General features: G+C 47.8%; 1 protein-coding gene across 1 annotated transcript in view; it reads right to left on the bottom strand.

Annotated features, from left to right (window-relative positions):
• The window catches only part of CLIC1 (chloride intracellular channel 1), a 37,577-nt gene extending 17,499 nt beyond the window's left edge, over positions 1 to 20,078 (bottom strand). The window contains exon 1 of the mRNA XM_053379383.1: positions 19,886 to 20,078. Coding sequence (XP_053235358.1) covers positions 19,886 to 19,924 — 39 coding nt within the window. The 5' untranslated portion in view covers positions 19,925 to 20,078. The remainder of the gene's footprint in view (positions 1 to 19,885) is intronic.
• Positions 20,079 to 20,346: the final 268 nt, after the last annotated feature.

Below are 20,346 nucleotides of genomic sequence, written 5' to 3'. Positions count from 1 at the left end.
CCCTACTGCTTTACATTGAAGCTATTATTCCAGTCCTGCTAGTGTCTTTACACTTTTACAGTGCACCTTTAAATATTCAATAAATTATTCCTGATTGTTGGGAAAAGAATGCCGTATTTTTTGCTCTATAAGACTCACTTTTTCCCTCCTAAAAAGTAAGGGGAAATGTGTGTGAGTCTTATGGAGCGAATGCAGGCTGCGCAGCTATCCCAGAAGCCAGAACAGCAAGCGGGATTGCTGCTTTCACTGCGCAGCGATCCCTCTTGCTGTTCTGGCTTCTGAGATTCAGAGTTTTTTTTCTTATTGTTTTCCTCCTCCAAAAACTAGGTGCGTCTTATAGAGCTAAAAATACGGTATGTAAAGAAAATAATAAAAATTTACTTGGAAGAGAAAACAGCCCTTCCTCCGGTGATTACCTTGGCGCCTAACAAAGACGACAGGCAGCCAGGAGGTGTCTTTGAAACAGGAATCCAAGACGACAGGGGAAGATGTGGCAGAGAGGGAGAGACTCGAAGTCCCACAGTACAGCTCCACCCTAGGCCTGCACAACTTATTTGACCTGTTTATAACAATGTGCTGAATGCCTTTCTAAATACGCCTGCCAACCTTAGATTTGTGGAAGCAGCACTGTTGCCAGTGCCACACGATACTCATTCCACATTCGTAAGAACTTGATCTTTCATTGTGGTCACACCCATACATTGTCAGTCAGTCAGTCAGTTTCATTGCACATAGCCAAAGGCTGCCGCAATGTACACAGAATCGTTCAACAATTAAAAGAAAATACGCTGGATTAATACAAAAAAACTTAAAACATTTATATTATCAAGACATTACCTACTCTAAACAGAGCTTTAAAAAGTACCTTAATATACAGGTTAAGACATTAAACAATAAAATTTATAGGCAAAAATCACCACATGGCCACTAATATGTTAAAAAACAAGGTTAATTAATACAATGTGCAATTATATTCGGAGTTTGGTCATAAAGATAGAATATAGCTTGATGTAAAGGTAAAGGTAAAGGGAACCCTGACCATTAGGTCCAGTCGTGACCGACTCTGGGGTTGCGGCACTCATCTGGGTTTATTGGCCGAGGGAGCCAGCGTACAGCTTCTGGGACATGTGGCCAGCATGACTAAGCCGCTTCTGGCAAACCAGAGCAGCACACGGAAATGCCGTTTACCTTCCCACCAGAGCTTGCACTTTGACGTGCTTTGGAACTGCTAGGTTGGCAGGAGCAGGGACCGAGCAACGGGAGCTCACCCCGTCACGGGGATTCGAACTGCCGACCTTCTGATCAGCAAGTCCTAGGCTCTGTGGTTTAACCCCCAGCGCCACCCGTGTCTCTAGCTTGATGTAGATAGGGTCAAATAAATTCATCTCCTTTACAGTTGGTGGCTATCTTGGCTATATAATTTGCTCTAATTTTCCTAGCAGCAGTTGCAAAGAGTGCTACAGACCAGGAGTGGCGTGTCTGCAAGGAGATATAAAGTCATGTCAGAGGGGTTCTGGCCAGGGGACCTTGTCATTATAAGTGCTAAAAATCATTCTCTTGCTTCATTATATAAGGGGCAGCGCAAGATATAATGCATAAGGTCCTCTACTTCAGGACATCCCCTAATGCAAACATGTTCGTTTTCACCCATACATTGGAACTCCCTGCCTATAGACATCAGGCAGGCGTCTTCAATGTTCTCTTTCCGGCGCCTGCTAAAAACATTTTTGTTTAGCAAGCCTATCCAGCTATGTAGAATGCTGGCATGTGTCTTAATCTGACTGATTTAAAAAAAAATTTAAATATTGTAAATAGTTGGTTTTAAATGTTTTTCCTGATAATTTCACACACCCTGTTTTTGTAAAGCACTATGGAGGATGTTGCTGTTTTACAATCAAGCAGTATATAAATCTTATGGAACCAATGTTCAACCACTGAAGCTTAATAACTCGGACCGTAAAGCAACATCTTCCCAGCATGTTCCTGGCACAATTCAAAGTGTTGGTGCTGACCTTTGAAACCCTAAATGGCCTTGGCCCAGTATACCTGAAGGAGCATCTCCACCCCCATCATTCTGCCTGGACACCGAGGGCCTTCTGGCGGTTCCCTCACTGTGAAGTTACAGGGAACCAGGCAGAGGGCCTTCTCGGTGGTGGCGCCCTGTGGAACGCCCTCCCATCAGATGTCAAGGAAATAAACAACTATCTGACTTTCAGAAGACATCTGAAGGCAGCCCTGTTTAGGGAAACAACCATACCCCAGATGGGCAGGGAATAAATAATAAATTATTATTATTATTATTATTATTATTATTATTATTATTATTATTATACCAATGAGAAGACAGTGGTACAAAACTGAAACCAACTGAGGCAAAAGAAAACTGCCAAACAATTAATAGGTTTTACAGGGAGGATGTTCCAATAGGTATTGCTCGCCAAATTTTGGAAGAAGCAATCCACTCTCATCTTTTGGGGGGGCAGAGAGAGGTATCTAGCCTCCATTCATGGATATCCATCCAGAGGAAATCCATTCCAGAAGATATCTATTCATGAAAGTTCCTGTTATAAGAAAGCTTGGGAAGGTACCATAAAAATGAAGGTACCATAAAGGTAAGGGACGCGGGTGGCGCTGTGGGTTAAACCACAGAGCCTAGGACTTGCCGATCAAGAGGTTGGCAGTTTGAATCCCTGCGATGGGGTGAGATCCCGTTGCTCGGTCCCTGCTCCTGCCAACCTAGCAGTTCAAAGTGCAAGTAAATAAATAGGTATCTCCGGCGGGAAGGTAAACGGCATTTCTGTGCGCTGCTCTGGTTCGCCAGAAGCGGCTTAGTCATGCTGGCCACATGACCCGGAAGCTGTACGCCGGCTCCCTTGGCCAATAAAGCGAGATGAGTGCCGCAACCCCAGAGTCGGCCACGACTGGACCTAATGGTCAGGGGTCCCTTCACCTTTATAAGGTAGTCTCTGTGGGAGTATATTGTATTTAATTATGGGGTATCAGAGTTTTTAGGGGGTTAATCAAGCTAGGATAGCAGGCTTGTTGGTTTTTGAATGTCTGATGTAGATTTTTTCCCAATTTCGTTGTTTTGTATGGGACAATGACAATAAAGATCAATAAAGCAAGATGAGCGCCGCAACCCCAGAGTCGGCCACGACTGGACCTAATGGTCAGGGGTCCCTTTACCTTTACCATAAGGTACCATAAAAATGAAAACATGGAGGATAAAACTAGCAAGGGCTACTGGCCACAATGGTTACATTATCCCTTGCTAGCAAGCCTTTGAATTCCAGTTCCTGAGAAATACACATGGGCAGAACGCTCTTGTGATACAAGGTTTTCCATAGGCATGGGCCATGGCTGGCCACAGTGAGATGCGCCACTAGCCTGATCCAGTAGGGCTCATCTTCTGTTTTATTCTTTTTTAAGATTATTTAAAAAGCTGGTGCAAATATATTTGGTGTCAGAACCAAAAGGTTTACTATAAAAATAAATAAAGTGGGAAAGTTATGACTGGAAGTGGAATGGGAGGCAAAGTCATGTTCGTTCGTAACATGGCACCCCAGAGGTAATACCTAATTGAGGAGTGGGTTAGTTGCACGTGATTTATTGAATCAATTCAGTTTGCGGAACCAGCCAACAGCCTTCACAATTAATTATTACCCTTGGCAAGCTTCACAACCTGCCCTTCACCATAAACGGAGCACACCACAGCATTTAAAATTATACCATACAGTTTGCAGATATTGTGCACAAATGAGCAGGCATTCCGGGAAGGGACTAAGTTGAATTATGTATTTGTGAGCGGTGTCCCACGGACTCCCCATTCAGCTTTCTGATTTATCCTCTGTGCTGCTAACACAGGCAAATAAAGCAGATTCTTGCCAGCCACCGCTCCCCTGTTGCCCCATTCAATCACCACAATAGGGCTATTCCCCCCCCCCCCCCCCGGCAGCATGACTGGGAAAACAAAAAGCTCACCTGAGGTGCTTCCAAGCTATCGATCACCAGGCTGCCTCAGAATAAAAAATGGCCCCCAACAGACAATTCTGGTTGGAGGGTAAACCTGGCTCGGAACAAAACATTCCTGATGAATTAAGACCCTCACAGAGGGGACTTTGTCATGGTATTCAAACAGAATCTGTTTGCTGACAGGATCAGGGTGTTTGGATGAAAAACAGAGACTTTAAACACACAAACACATGCATCAAGACTGAGACGCCTGGAGAAAAGTTCGCCCTATATAACTCTCCCCCCATATTCAAGGTCAGAGTATTTTGACCGTTTAGTCTGCTACTGTCTAAAATGCACTGCCCACGAGCACCATAAAATCCCCTATAGCTTTTGTTGGTGGCCCCCTGGCAAGGCTCCTGGACTGTGGAGTTGCTTTTAAAAAAGAAAAAAAGAAAGAATTTACCATATGTTTCGTTCTATAGGACGCACCGGACCATAGGAGGGGGAGAAAAGGGAGATAAAATTCTCCCCCTCTCTGCTCAGCGCCTCTTCAGCAAAGCGGCAGGAGATACAAGCCCCTTCTATTTCTCCTCCCGCTTCGCTGAAGGGGCGCTGCACAGCTCTCCCTCTCTGCTGAAGCCAGGAGAGTCTTGCTCTCCCGGCTTCAGCTAAAGGAACCCAAAGCCTTTGGAGCGCAGCGCGAGTTCCCGCTGCGCTCCAAAGGCTTCAGTGAAAGCAACGCATAGCCTCCAGAGCGCGGAGGGAGCACTCCCTCTGCGCTTCGGAGGCTTCGCGTTGCTATCGCTGAATCCAAGGAGCCTGCATTCGCTCCATAGGACGCACACACATTTTCCCTTCATTTTTGGAGGGGGGAAAGTGCGGCCTATAGAGCAAAAAATACGGTAACTATCCAATCCTCCCCAGAAAGAAAGCTACAAATCACAGCGTGCAAGTACCCTTCAAAGCAATTTCTCTATTAAAGTTCCTTTATGCGATACATTAATACCACACAGAACATCTACAGCAATAATGGGCATGTCTACTTAGAAGTCCCTTTGTGTTTAATAGAGCTTTACGCCCAAGCAAGTGAGTATGGGATGGCAGCCTATGTTTGGTTTCAGGTTGGCAACTGGGGGTGGGGGAATGGAGTTCTTGTGCCCTTAGCAGCTGCCCAGCAGGCAGAAATTCAACCGGTTCAGCCTTTTCCTACATGAAAATGCAACTCTGGGGAAAGCTTCGCCATCTCTCTAATTCTGAGTTATGCCATTCCCCCCCTGCCCCCCCTGCAATAAAGCACTCATTTTGTGGCTGGCACCCACAGAACACTCTCAAAATTCTGGTCCAAAAAGGTTGGTGACCTGTGGTCTATGACTAGCTGTGACTCCCTAAGATCTTTCCTTTCATCTGCTATCTGAACCTTTCCCATTGAGATACTAAGGACCACTGACACTCTGGAGACCCGCTGCCAGCCAGTGTCAAGAACATTGGGCTTCATGCACCAATGCTCTGATCTGGAATAAAGGCAGCTATCCATCTCCTAAGGACTGAATTATTGAAACTGTATACAAAATTGTGCACCGTCGCTGAGCTGGTCAAACACACCTGGCCAAACACACCTGAGGTGTGTGTTTTCAGCCCCCGCCCCCATATTCCCGTGACTGTGCTCTGTTCCAGGTGTTGTTTAATTCTGAATTTTAAATTCCTGCGACCCACCCAGGCCTCAGCCAGAGAAGAGCAGGTCATAAATTTAGTAAGTGACAATAATATGCTCCCAGCTCTCTTAACTGACCAGAAAAAGCTCCAATATTCTGCTACCTGTTCCTGGTGAATCACATTTTGCCCCTAATTTTCTATTCGGAGAAATCTGAAGAACATATTTTTATTTTTTATTTTTCTTAAAAAAGAGAAGTGTTAGCATACATATTCACATGTGCAACACACACACACACACACCCCAGTTCACTGCTTCCCCTTTATCTACGCCCCCATAGCTACTTATCTAGATAGCAGAAGTTGCTAAAAGGGATCTCAGTTGCAGCTTAGGAATGCTTGAGGAATTTATCAGTGAATTCTGAGAGGAGCTGGCCAGATCTCCACCTCAGAGACCCGGCTTGCAGATCAGGACACTGGTCGCTTTCAGATTCTGCACCTCTCGGCTCAAAAGCATGCCCAAACAGCACATAAAATGCATATTTAGAAACGCACAATTTGTGAGAAAAACACTGCCCGTGTCTGTATTTGCGTCTATTTTTATTTTTTACAAAAGAAGCTTCTTAGATTGAAGCAAAACAGGACGGGAAATGCTTATGCCTGACCACACACACAAAACCAACACAGGCCAGAAATAAAGACTGATTCGCCAATCCCATAGCTGCAGTCTAAGCTCAGTGCAGTCAGATCCATTATGTGATAGTAAGGATTCTGTTAAGCAAGGGCTTTGTTTTTGTTTGTTTTTACACACACACACACACAGAGAGAGAGAGAGAGAGAGAGAGAGAGAGAGAGAGAGTGTTGTGGGGTTTTGGTTTACTTCTTGGTTTTAAATGCAGTGTAAGGTAGTCTCTATGGGAGTATATTGTATTTAATTACAGGGTATCAGAGTTTTTAGGGGGCTAACCAGGCTGGGATAGCAGGCGTGTTGGTTTTTGAATGTCTGATGTACCGTATTTTTCGCTCTATAGGACGCACTTTTCCCCTCCAAAAATGAAGGGGAAATGTGTGTGCGTCCTATGGAGCGAACGCAGGCTTCAGGGATAGACGCCTGAAGCCTTTGGAGCGCAGCAGGAACTCGGGTTTTGCTCCAAAGGCTTCGGGTTTCTTTTGCTGAAGCCGGGAGAGCTGCATCTTGAAGAGCGACTGGCAGGGTCTGCACAGCTTGCCCCGAGGCAGCTTGGCTTGGCCGGCCGGGTGGGCTGAGGGAACTCCTTGGCTATGCAGACGAAGTGCGGCATCACCGCCTGGTAGCTTGAGCAGATGCCCATCAGCTCCGTGGGCTTGGCGGCGGCGGCAGCCATCAAGCGGGGGAAAGAGAAAAGCAGCAAAAAAGGGAAAGCCGAGAAAGAGCGCGCGTGCCAGAAAACCAGTGCCCCAAAGAGCGCCTCGCAGTTGGGTCTCGCTTTGTGCTGCTGTTTATTCTTCGCTGCCTTGAGGCGTTTCTCTCTAATGCGAGGGAGACCCAGGTGAAAAAGGAGAAATGTGTGTGGAAAGCCGCCAGAGGTGGGGCAAGAGGGTGGCTTCTGCCGCTTCGCAGCCGAAAAAGCGCGCTGGGGAGGGAGGGCTGGTGGCGGCGACTGGCAGAAAGAAGCACGCGCTCCGCTGGTGTCCCCGCGCCACGCTCTCTCTCTTGCCTGCCGACACAGGAGCATGCTCAGATGACAAGCAATGCCATTTAAAGGCGGTGAGGCTTCCCTTCCACCTGACGACGACGTAGACGCGCACTCCCACCGCCCCTCTCCCTCACCGCTGTGGGGGGATTGCTCTTCGAAGGAAAGCCCTGCCAGCACCCACCTCAGAAACGGCCGGGGGAGGGAGCGAAGGAACCCGGAAGGCGAGGCGGAGGTGGGGGGGGGGAGACGAGGAACGCGCCAAAACACGTCGCCCCTGCCTGCTGGAGTAGGGGAGTTCCTGAAGAAGAAGCGGCCCCTTTTTTGCAGGGGGAGGCAGCGAAGGCAGCCGGGAAAGGAGACGCAGAATAGGCGCGATGGGATCTCCCGACTTTCTTTCTTTTTTATAAACTTTGAAGCAGCCACAAGGGAAGCATAGAATCATAGAAGTCCGACTTTGATCATAGAATTGTAGAGTTAAAAGGGGTCCCAAGGGTCATCTAGTCCAACCCGCCGCAGTGCTAGGGGATTTTATTAGCAGCGTTTACAGGGGGGCGGGGTTTAAGCGCGAGAGTGTGGATTTAAATCCCGCTCCCCACATGGTCTGTTTCCTTCCTCTTTGCAGCCCCAAATCCTGGCTGCTGTTACCCCACCTGCACTGGGGACGGTTTTCACACACAAACACGACTTAAGACGGCAAAAAGATCAGTGCAGACATACATCGTGTCGCTTGCAAAGCAGCGCTTGGTTTTGTCAACCTGATTTGGAAGGAAGATGTCTTTGGGATGGTTGGCCTGGGGCTCTGTCACTTCAGCCCCCCTAACCCTAGCCTTGTGCTGCAAAATGGATCCCCACATCAATTTTCTTGATTTCCCCCCCTAAAAACTAGGTGCGCCCTATGGTGCGAAAAATACGGTAGATTTTCAATTTTGTTGTTCTGTATGGGACAATGACAATAAAGATTATTGTATCGTAAATCAGTGCAGGACGGACTATCACAGAGCAACATAACACAAGCAGAAAATATACTTCAGCAATATATAACAGAATCGCAGGAAGGAATTCAGCATAGCACTATGGCAGTCATTCTGTCAGTGCACACATTTCAGCTTGCCAGGTGAAATGACCCCCTTCTGCTATTTTGGGGTTCTCCTGATCCCCACAAGCCAATTCCGGAGGGGGGGAGCCCTGTCACACTAGCAACTGCTTCTGCAACTGTGACTTTTAAAAACGTAATTTGAGAGCTGGGAGGACCCCGATGGCTCATCTGTTCCAATCCCCCTGCTTTATGGGGGCGTATGGGATGAGAAGGAATTTTCAGTGTAAGGAAAAACAGGGGTGTTTTCCTTTGCAAAACACGATGCACTGGCAATGTCATGGGAGTTGCTTCTCCGTGCAGCAATCCCCATGCGGCCAGGGTAGCACATGTGAATCCAGCAAACACATGGCCAAGGGGGAAAAGAAGAGGGGTGGCCCCACACACTTTCGGCTCTGATCCTGCCTGCTGCTACTATGCAATCTCCAGGACATCCCATCGACCCACCCCAAACGCCACCGTGGGAATGCAGCTCTCAACAGAGAAAAGATTGCCCGCGCCTATGTAAAATTAGCCAATCTGCAGGCACAAAATATAACTGCTGCTCTGATTAGGAGTGAGACATCTCCAGCCTCTGGGCCACTTCAGGCCCTCCAGGCCCCCTCCCCATTTGGCCCACAAGGACATTAAGCCCGGGGACTTCCGGGTTAGCGCCAACGGCTAATGGCGGATTGCCTCCGAGCTCCGGAGGGAATCGGCTCTACAGGATTAGGGTCGTACCGCTGCGGCGACGCGGAGACCCTTAAAAATCACAGGCGCTGAAGCCTGTGAACCTGGTGACTCGGCGGGCACCATTTGCGCCCCCCCGACCCGCGAAGGAGCCTTTTTAAAGGCTCTGGAACGGGGGACGGGGTGAGCGGCGCGGTGCTGTGAGTCGTCTGCTCCTCCTGTGGAGTGAAGCCGCGTGCCATGGCCGGAGAGCGCTGACTTCTTCTTGTGATTTGGACTCCAAAATAACAACCCGTGAGTAGTACGGAAATTGGATTTTTAAATGAAATTTTTTGAAGAATTAGGTACGATCGGGGGAGGTGTAAACAGGAAGTCAGCCTCCTCCTCCTGTAAACAACCTAAAGCAAGGACCTGCTAACTAAGGTCGAGAGAATTTTTCTTTCATCATTTGATAAAAGATATTAATTTCACGATTTGGCACTAGAAGAAATCTTACTGGAGGATAAGAGCTAATTTTTCGGAGTTGAAGTGCCACCCTCCCAGACCCGGGAGTGATCCGCGAGAGAGCCTGCTGAAGGTACTGTAAGAGTTTGACAGCTGTCAAATTAGCTGTCAGACGGAAAGAGAGAACTTTGTTTCTGTTGCGTCTGCTGGCTATATTTGTTACAATTTGACTATATTTTGTTGAAAACAAGGAAGAACCGATACAAACTAATCTGATTTTTGGGTTTGAACTGGAAAGAACACTAAGTAACCAAAATCCCTCTAGAGGGGGTTCTGGGACATTACAAGAATGGCTGAAGGAGGGGAAATTCAAGCTGAACTGGACAGAGTCTTTGTTCTCTTGGGAAAGTTACAAGGCCAAATTGATGTTTTGGCTACAAATGTTACAACTCTGGACTTAACAGTAAACAAACTCATTGAATCTGACAAGGAATCGACACAGGAAGTTCATGTAGCTGAACAAGAAGAGAAACTGGAGAGTTTTGAGAGTGGGAAGAAAGAGATATATGGTGTTCCTGAGAAAGAGGAAGGAGGAGCTGTAATTGTACAGAGGGCAAAGGAGAGCCAGAGGCCTGGCATGATGGCTGTAAAGGAAGATAAGAGCTTGATGGTGAAAATTTGGCTTGAATTGGAGATTGAAGAATGGAGAGATCTTCTTGTGTGGAGATCTGAAGACCTATGGATTACAAATCTGATTAAGATGGAAGTTGGAGCTTTTGGGACATTTGGATTTAAAAAGAGTAAGAAACAAGACTTAGGCTCCAATTTTGAGTGTGGAGGCCTGGCTGGAAGAAATATGGACTTTATTGGACTTGAGCTTCTCCGAGATTTGGTGTTTAACACTAAGGACTATCTAAAAAGCCGGCAGAGAGGAACTGAGAGAGAATTGAGGGCCTCGGACGTGAGATCCCCAGGCTGAAAGTAGACTAAGACTGATGGACATTTGTTGGGGACTGAAACCGGGAAAGGGGGGGTGGAGTTTGGGAATCCAAAGGGGGCATAATTATAATTTGCTTTGTTTTTATTTTGTTTGGTTATATGTATGAGAATTGGGGAAATCGTGGAAGGGAACTTAGGTCGACTTTAGGGGAAAAAAGGGTTTTAAGTATGAGAACAGATATGCAATTATTGATGTTTATAAGTTATAAATTATAAATTTATAAGTCAAAAGTTTAAAAGTTAAAATTGGTTTTTTAAAATGACCAAAATGTAAAAAGGTTAAGAATTGGGGATAAGAATTTGTTGAGCTAACAATTTGAACTGGAATACAAGAGGGGGAGGTGGGGGGAAGTCAAGAAAATATGTCATTGAAAGTGAGGGCTTTGAATTTTATGTGTTTTTAATTTTTTTGTTTGTTTTGTTTTTTATTTGTGTTTTTGTGTTTTTCTTTGACTTTTTTGGATAATGGAAAATTTTTAATAAATATCATTTAAAAAAAAAAAGGACATTAAGCCCAATCCACCTGTCCTAGAGCGGATGTCCTTTACGATGTCGTGTGAGTGACAGGGAAACCTGCAGCTGGCTGGGCTAACAGGGGCAGGTTGCCGATTGTCTGGGCTTGCAAAGCCTCACCTATCAGCTGACGCTCAGGCCCTGCTTAAGCTTCGCTTCTGGCACTTTGCAAGCCGCACCGATCAGCTGATTGGCAGCACAGGCATAAACAGGTCACCTGACATAGTTGTGACGATTGACACGGGGAGATAAGGGGCCAACCCACTTCTTTCTTTGGCGATCGCTCGTAGCCGAGTAAGATTGTCTCCCATAAACACGGTTTTAACAATGAGTCCGTAAGTGACTGTGGAGGCCAATTCTGGATCCACACGTCCTTCCACAGTTGGGACATTGGTTTCCTGGCTTTGACGGAGCAGATAAAATTCCATCTGGTCCAATATTATGTTCCAACAGAGACCAACCAGAGATGCGTCTGGGGACATACAGACTCTGCAAATGAGAAGGAACAGGGGGTATCTGGCTGTCCCCAGCACCTGGTATTTATGCCTCTGCATAAAGAAGTTCCAATTTTGCTAGGATGACCAATGGTTGCTGGTAGACCTAAGCTAAAGAATGCTTCTAAGCCAGAGGCCATCACACCTTGCAATATATAACACCATTGATTTAATTATGCATTGTGCAAGGGAGACACACATTTCAAGCAGTGCCCTTCAAGGAGAGTGAGGCAGCTCATTCCTTTCTTCCTTGCCACGTTTTAAAGGGAGAACCATGTTTTGAAAACACGTGTCCTCAATTCAGCCACAGTCACCACTGATATATACAGTGGTACCTCGGGTTACATACGCTTCAGGTTACATATGCTTTGGGTTACATACGCTTCAGGTTACATATGCTTTGGGTTACATACGCTTCAGGTTACAGACTCCACTAACCAAGAAATAGTACCTCGGGTTAAGAACTTTGCTTCAGGATGAGAACAGAAATTGTGCTCTGGCTGCGCGGTGGCAGCAGGAAGCCCCATTAGCTAAAGTGGTGCTTCAAGTTAAGAACAGTTTCAGGTTAAGAACGGGCCTCTGGAACGAATTAAGTACTTAACCCGAGGTACCACAGTACATCGGGAAGAACTTTCTGAGGGCAAGAGCTGTTTGACCGTGGAACAGACTCCCTTGGGAGGTTGTGGACTCTTCTTCCTTGGGGGTTTTAAAGCAGAGATTGGATCATCATCTGTCATGGATGCTTGAGTTGAGACTGCTGCATTGCAGGGGGTTGGACTAGATGACCCTCGGGGTCCCTTGCAACTCTGCAATTCTCTGATATCCCCAGGCAAGTCAATTACCTTTCAGCACCTGTTTCTCCACCTACAGAATTCAAACAATAAACCTGACCTACCTTTGCAGGCTATTATAAGGAAGGAGAAATGGTGTTTACTAGCTCTAAGCCTTCAGGTTTGGGCAAGGTTAAAATAAATTAAATTCTACGCTGGCCTACTTTAGATCCAACATTTGAACATACCCTCCTTTTTTTTGCCTGTCTACTCCCTTCTTGACAAAAGTACACAGTCCCTTCTGTCCGTAAACCATGTGATGTTTGTTATAGGAGAAATGACCTTTTAATTCCTCTCAGAGAAATGTCATGGCCTGTCAGTGCTCTACTGTGGGCACCTTGCCCTCGAACAAGTAAAATGCTTATGAACATTCCATGCCATCACAAAGCCCGAGTCCAATGCTGAGAATGAGTTTATATCCTCACATAGTTTTTTGGGGGGAGACACACCCTGCAATTTCTGTGCTGCGCATCTTTGGGGTAAAGGTAAAGGTAAAGGGACCCCGACCATTAAGTCCAGTTCTGGCCAACTCTGGGGTTGCGGTGCTCATCTCGCTTTATTGGCCAAGGGAGCCGGCATACAGCTTCTGGGTCATGTGGCCAGGATGACCAAGCCGCTTCTGGCGAACCAGAGCAGCGCACAGAAACACCGTTTACCTTCCCGCCAGAGCGGTACCTATTTATCTACTTGCACTTTGACGTGCTTTGGAACTGCTAGGTTGGCAGGAGCAGGGACCGAGCAATGGGAGCTCGCCCCTTCGTGGGGATTCGAACTGCCGACCTTCCGATCGGCAAGCCCAAGGCTCAGTGGTTTACACAACAGCACCACCCGCATCCAACTTGGTACCCACCAAATGCTTTGGACTACAGTTCCCATCAGCCTCAGTTACAGGAGTCTTTCCCCAGTACAGTGGTACCTCAGGTTACTGACGCTTCAGGTTACAGACGCTTCAGGTTACAGACTCCGCTAACCCAGGAATAGTACCTTGGGTTAAGAACTTTACCTCAGGATGAGAACGGAAATTGTGCTGCAGCAGCGGGAGGCCCCATTAGCTAAAGTGGTGCCTCAGGTTAAGAACAGTTTCAGGTTAAGAACAGACCTCCAGAACGAATTAAGTTCTTAACCTGAGGTACTACTGTGCTAACCTGGGGAGTGAACCCAGGACCTTCTGCATGCAAATCAGTTTGCTCAGCCACCAAGCCACAGTCCCTCCTCAGCTCAGAGCTGGGAAGGCTGTTTTCTCCCTGCAGCCACTCAGGCAGTAAAAACATCTCTAACTCCCAGTGTGTCAGCCTGGACCTTTTTACCATGCTTCTTGAAGAGGGCAAGGTTTAACTGGCCTCCCAAATTTGTGGTTCTCTGGTTACTGATCTCCCCTTCTTTTTCTTTCTCATCTTCCAGGAAATTTATGGACTGCGTGTTTGAATATTCCTCAGAATATGACAGTGCCTTATTACAACACAGCACTGTTTGCCTGCTCAGCATCCCATGCTAAGTTTGTGGGCGGGGGGGAGCGACTTCCCCTTTCGTATTAAAATGACAAACGTTCCTGTTTTGTTTATTATCTGCTACCAGCCTGCCCAGGTTTTTGAAAAACAAACGAACACCTATATAGGTTTTCTGCCAGTGTTAGAAACTCAAGATATATATGCTAGGCAATGGCTCCTTAAACCAGGGTTACAGTCACCAAAACAGAATGCCTAGTTGCTATTTTGGAGCCGGGCGGCTCAAAGGTTTTATTTTTCAGTGAGACTTTTTGGTTCCTGAAATTTGTTCCGATTGTGCGGATAAAATGTAAGGGATAGAATTCCACAGGATGAGTTGCCAGTGTGTGAAAACGATCAAGATCCATGGATTCCAACTCTAGATGGTGGAGACGTCAGGCACCATCCTGATGCCCAGACATTTTCAATTGGTTGCAAGTGGCCAATAGCCAGGTGCAAAATGTGCCCAGTCCATTTCGAACGCTGCTCTCTGCCTTGACTTGAGAAATATTGAAGTCATGAAAAGAAACAGCTCTGTTATATCATTCTGGGTCTCTTCCCTCCACTAGGAACTTAGGTGCTTGAGAAGTACCGTACTTTTCCGTGTATAGGATGCCCCCATGTATAAGACGCCCCCTATTTTTGGGGACTCAAATTTAAGAAAATGGGGGGAGATGGCACTCGTCTGTCCTATCGCTGGCAGAAGATGCCAATCACCCGCCAATTTGCTGCAGCGTCAGGCAATCAACACCACCCATTGATGCAGCAACCAAGAACATGCACAATAGCTGCTAGCAGCAACCAAACGAACCACTACCCATGTATAAGACAACCCTCATTTTTTTAGCAGGATTTTTAAAGAAACAAACCTAGTTTTATACACAGAAAACTACAGTACACCATACACTGAGGTATCTCATTTCTGGCTACTGAGGATTCATATACTCCTGAATACGTTTATAAAATTTTTGTAGCCACCCAGGAGACAAACCAAGCTATTTTGTTAGGCCCGGGGATTAGTCTTCTAGGTTAAGGGAGCATGGAAGATGTGTAAGATTTTGAGCAGTATAGGAAAAGTGGGTAAGGATTTCTCCCTCTCTCATAATGCCAGAACCTGGTGGAATGCTGGAAAGTTCAGGACAGACAAAAGAAAGCAGTTATTCACACAGCGCATCCTTAAACTAAGGAATCGGGTCCCAAAAGAGAGAGTGACGGGTACCAACTGGATGGTTTTAAAAAGAATATTAGACAAAAATCATGGTGGATAAGACTACCACTGGATGCTACACACAGTGGCTATGTTTTACCTATGGGCATTTGGCTGGTTGCTATGGGAACAAGAGGCTGGACTAGGTCTTTGGCCTGGTCCAGAAGGCCTCTTCTTATGAGGGAAACCTGGAAACAAAACCAGGGGAAGCTGAAAGAGGCAGTAAGGCATAAGAACATGCAAAGATCCTTACTCCTTCGCCTGGACGGGAAGTCGGGTCTACAGAAAAAGACCATTTTTATTTCAACGTTTTGTGATTACTCTTTGGTATATTATTTTTCGTTTTCTTTTGTGTTGATGTATACGGATAATTGTCTTTCTTGGTGTGTTAAAGTGAAAAGAAAAGAAAAAGATCATGCAAATATTCTGCATGGCCCTGACGCAAAGTCCATGCAGCCAAACACCCTGTTCCCAAGAATTGTCAGCCAGATTATTCTGGGATGCTTACATAATAAATAATATTTTTTTTCTTTACACCCCACCCTTCCCGGTACAAAAACTCAGGGCTCAGGGCGGCTAACAACAAATTTAAAACACTTAATTGTAAAAGCAGCATAAAATACAGTATAAAAACATGAATAAGAATAAAATTCAGAGTTCAGATATCAATTTAGGGGAAATCCATCGAATAAGCATTAGATAGTGTCAGGGAACTGCCATCAGAACGAGAGGAGGAGGAGGGGCTCCACGACGATGCTGGAGAGGGGCCAAGTAGGGAGAGAGGCAGGTCTCCTGTTGGGGAAGAAAATCAGCGCAACACCAGGGATGGAGGGAGGCCAATGGGGGAAGTGGAGAGCAGGCTCAGAGACTCTTCACTGGACACCAGTGGGGAGAGCACAGGTCCTCCGCTACCCACGCCCACCCTGCGCAGAAGGCTTCCGCGCAGGGAGGCTAGGAGGAGACTGGGCGTCAAAGAACTTTTATGTTGGAAAAGGTTGAAGAAACGCCCACTGTCGGATTCTGCCAGCGACTGAACAGCCACGAAGTGAGGGGCTCTCCAGTCAGGAAAGGTTTAACCAGGCCACCTAGCCAGGAGTGGCGGCAACTTACGCACAAGCAACCCCATAACCATTGTAGATAGTCACCAGGGCTAGCTGGCTGAATTAGTCCTACTTGGGCCAGCGAGGAGGCCAGGGGAGAATTAGCTGTGGGGTCTCAGAATGGGTGATCTTCATAAAAGGGGAGGGGGAAGGAAGGGAAGGGAAATAAAAGATCAGGCTGAATTCAAATTAAAGGCCAGGCGGAATAGCTCTGTCTTACAGGCCCGGCGGAAGGAGGTTAAATCCTGAAGGGCCCTAGTCTCATGGGACAGAGCATTCCACCAGGTCGGAGCCATCACTGAAAAGGCCCTGGCCCTGGTGGAGGATAGTCTGACTTCCTTAGGGCCCGGGACCTCTAAACTATGGTTATTCATGGACCTTAAGGTCCTCTGCGGGGCATACCAGGAGAGGAGGTCCCGTAAATACAAGGGCCCTAAGCCACAAAGCACTTAACACCCTTCACCCTTTTTGTCAGTATCGTGTCCATCCCTGCACCATTCTGAAAGGTAAGGAGGTAAAGGTCACAGAACTCCCAGTTTCCGGCACGCAGGCCAGTTGTTTTAATACCTGAATGGCCTGGGAATATGACCCTCATTCCGGGTCCAGTTGGGATTTAAAAGCCACTGCTGCCTGCCCTCGGGACCTTTAGCAGAGGTGACATCCTACCGGGAACCCACGGATAAGAAGAAACCCACCGGCTTGCAGAATAACTCAAAAAGCGACAGAGCTTGAAAGCTTAATGAGCTCCTGAAACTAAAAACTGTAATGAGCTTCGGAAATTAAAAGCTGCAAAGGTGGTGCTTTGCCTTAACTCCGCCTGCTTGAGAAAAGAGCAGCCAGACATGAGCTAGGAATGGGTGGAGGGTCTTAACATGAAGGCAGGAAGAGGGTGGGTGGGTTGCCAGAACAGGAGTACAGGAAGAACTGCATGTCGCCAAATGCTCCAGGGAAGCAACACAACCAGACAACACCTGCTTTGCATGCAGAAACTCCTGCCTCCAGTTTTAGGTAGTATGGTTAGGAAAGACCACCCACCCCAGACCTTGGAGAAGCATGGCTTGCTGGCCAGCATAGTGGTTAGAACAGGCATGGCCAAACTTGGCCCTCCAGCTGTTTTGGGACTACAACTCCCATCATCCCTAGCTAACAGGACCAGCGGTCAGGGATGATGGGAACTGTAGTCCCCAAACAGCTGGAGGGCCAAGTTTGGCCATGCCTGGGTTAGAGTGTCAGTCTAGGGCATATTGCTGCAAATCCCTGCTCCACCATGAAGACCACCAGGTGACCCTGATCTAATCACTGCCTCTCAGCCTAACCAAACTTCTGTCAGGACAACACGGGGAGTAGCAGGACTAGGTATGATGCCCCAAGCATACGCAATGCAATGAATGTCAAATTTGCCTTTGTGTGGTAGGCTGGTTTCCACACAAGCTGCTTGCAAAGCCAGCCCTCTCTATCCCCCATCCATGGAAGCATGACCAGTGTCCAAGGGCACATTGAAGCCAGGCTTAGAAGGCCACAATTGGCTCCCAAGGTGAAGCCCCCACATTCCTGACTGAAACAAACACAGGCAAATATACATGTGCTGGCTAGCAGGCTGGCTAGCAGGCTGCGGAGCCACAAATCAAAAGAGGACCGAGGTTGCCTCACAGCACACTCCCACCACGCAGGGTTGCAACAGGCCCTGCGTTGCTCACAGCGCAAGTCTGGACACTGAGCAGCTGGTGCAAACATGGGAAGCAACGAACCATTCAGCTTACCAAAGGGTCCCCAAAGGCCTGAACAGAAGGAAGCAATGGAGGCAGGAGGAGGGTACCGATTTAAGAAGGCAGAACAGAGACCCCACCACGCCTTGCCTCATAGGAGGGGCCTAACAATAACAATAACAATAATAATTTATTATTTATACCCCGCCCATCTGGCTGGGCTTCCCCCAGCCACTCTGGGCGGCTTCCAACAGAATATTAAAATACAATAACCTATTAAACATTAAAAGCTTCCCTAAACAGGGCTGCCTTCAGATGTCTTCTAAAAGTCTGGTAGTTGTTGTTCTCTTTGACATCTGGTGGGAGGGCATTCCACAGGGCAGGTGCCACTACCAAGAAGACCCTCTGCCTGGTTCCCTGTAACTTGGCTCAGATCAGTGGAAGAACACATGCAGCGCATGCTGATGTCCAGTCCCCAAAAGCTTCAGCTAAACGTAGCCTCGGGTTAAGAGGTGATGGGGAAGACCTGAGATATTGGCAGTAGGGTGAAGATGGGACTAGAAGCCTGACTCAGTCCTAGGCGGCTTCCCAAGTCCAATGCACAAGATCATACTGATTCCTTCGGGAAGAGGCATAGCTCAGCGGGTCAAGAATGCAGAAGGTCCCCGGCATCTCCAGATAGGACTGGAAGATATTTTAGCCTGGAGCCTTGCAGAACTGCTGCCAGTCCGTGCAGACAATGCCAAACCAGAGAGACGGTTAGCCTGACCTGGTACGAATCAGCTTCCTGCCTTCCTTTACTTTCAGAGGGCTGAAGAAGCATGTAGACTGAACCTCCACACCACATCCTGGCCCACAAGTCCTCCTGCTCCTGTCTAGAGATACCACACCCCTTCCTGCACAAGCGAGTTGGCCATCTATGGACCAGAAGCACAGAAGACATGGGACCGCCGCAACTTCATCAAAAAGGGGATGGGTTTGCCTCGCCTTTCGGAACACGCATTCCACACAGCTCTCAGGCAGTGGATTTGTGCCAGAAATGCCAAATGCCCTCGTCATCCAGCGTGGCTAAGAGTGTCAGACCATGACCTGGAAGACTAGAGTTTGACTCAGCCACACGAGTGCATTGAGTGACCTCATGGCAATTACTACTGCCTCTCAGCCAAACCTACTGCACAAGGCTGTGGCAAGAGGAGGGAAAGATGTGGGGCTGGAACCATTTTTACATCACTTTGTGGTTCTTGGTGGAAAAGTCGGAGGGGGTGACGGGATGCAAATTTAATATAAATAAAACCCTCTCCCACCTCTTTTCTAACTTGCCACTGCCACTTCCAAAATAAGATTGATAGCAAAAAAAGTTCTTTTTAAACCACACACACAACTGCAGGAAAGCAATTTCCAAAATAAGTTTGACAGCAAATAAAGAGTTTTTTACAAGCACAAAAAACTGCAGGAAATCAATTTCTGACCAGCAGCACCATCTAAGACTTGGGGGGCAGAAACTCAGCAAAACGGGCACCTCCCTCGCCCACCCAAATGTGGCAATGCCCATCATCCTGCACTTAAAACAACCAGGTCCAGAGTTTAACACTAAGGACATGCGACCACAGTTTTGGATAGCCCTTTCCCCTTCTTTATTTTCAGAGTTGCCACATGTTTCTTTGTTTCTCTCCGGCTGCAACAGAAAGGCGGCTTTCCCCTCTCCCCCCCCCCCCCAACATCAAGCCAAGCGCCTTAAACGAAAGTTTTGCGTTTGTTTTCTTTAACTCTCGGCCATTCTCACGCTATGAGGCGCCGAGATAACCAGACAGATAACCGCCAGGGGAAGTATTTTTAAGAAAAGCAAAAAAGGAAAACAGAAGTCTGCCCAAAAAGGGCGCGGCGGGGGCTTCTTCTCCCAGCCAGGGAGGAAGCGAGGAGAGGGTGGCGGCCAAGGAGGATCGGATGCGTCTTTCCCCCGGAGAGGGAGCTCACATATATATGGTTTTTCAGCTTCCACGCTCCCCGATTCCCCGCAAGGAAAGGAGGCGCAGGAAAGGGCGCGCAGGGCGCAGCGTTCCTCTTACCTTGACGAAGAGCTCGACTTGGGGCTGCTCCTCGGCCATGTCGAGGGAGGCTGGGCGCGCTGGGGTTGGGGGGCGGGAGGGAGGGAAGCTGCTTTGGGGGTGTAAAGGAGAAGCTTCGGTGGATTGAAGGGAGAGGACGACGGGCCGCGCCGATCGGCTCAAAAAGAGAAAGAAGAGCAAAGCCTCTCGCAACTTCAAGCAACTTCCCTCCGCCGCTCCGGGCCACGCCCAGGAACTGAGCCCGGGCGAGCCGTGAGTCACCGAGGATGGGCGGATGGGAGCAGAGCGCGGGCGGAGGGAGAGAAGGAGGGAGGGAGAGAGAGGGAGGGAGAGGACCAGCCCCGGCTGGGGGGCCGTGGAGCAGCCGCCGGGTGGGATTCTCTCTTGCGCCAACCTCCTTCGCTTCGCCCTCTCCTCCGATTTCGCTCCCGTTGCCCCTTTTCCACTTTCTCAGCCTCTTC

The sequence above is a fragment of the Podarcis raffonei genome, chromosome 2 (assembly GCF_027172205.1).
Source record: "Podarcis raffonei isolate rPodRaf1 chromosome 2, rPodRaf1.pri, whole genome shotgun sequence".
Taxonomy (NCBI): Eukaryota; Metazoa; Chordata; class Lepidosauria; order Squamata; family Lacertidae; genus Podarcis; species Podarcis raffonei.
The sequence above is the reverse complement of the archived record's forward strand: the minus strand, read 5'-3'. Positions and strand labels throughout refer to the sequence as shown.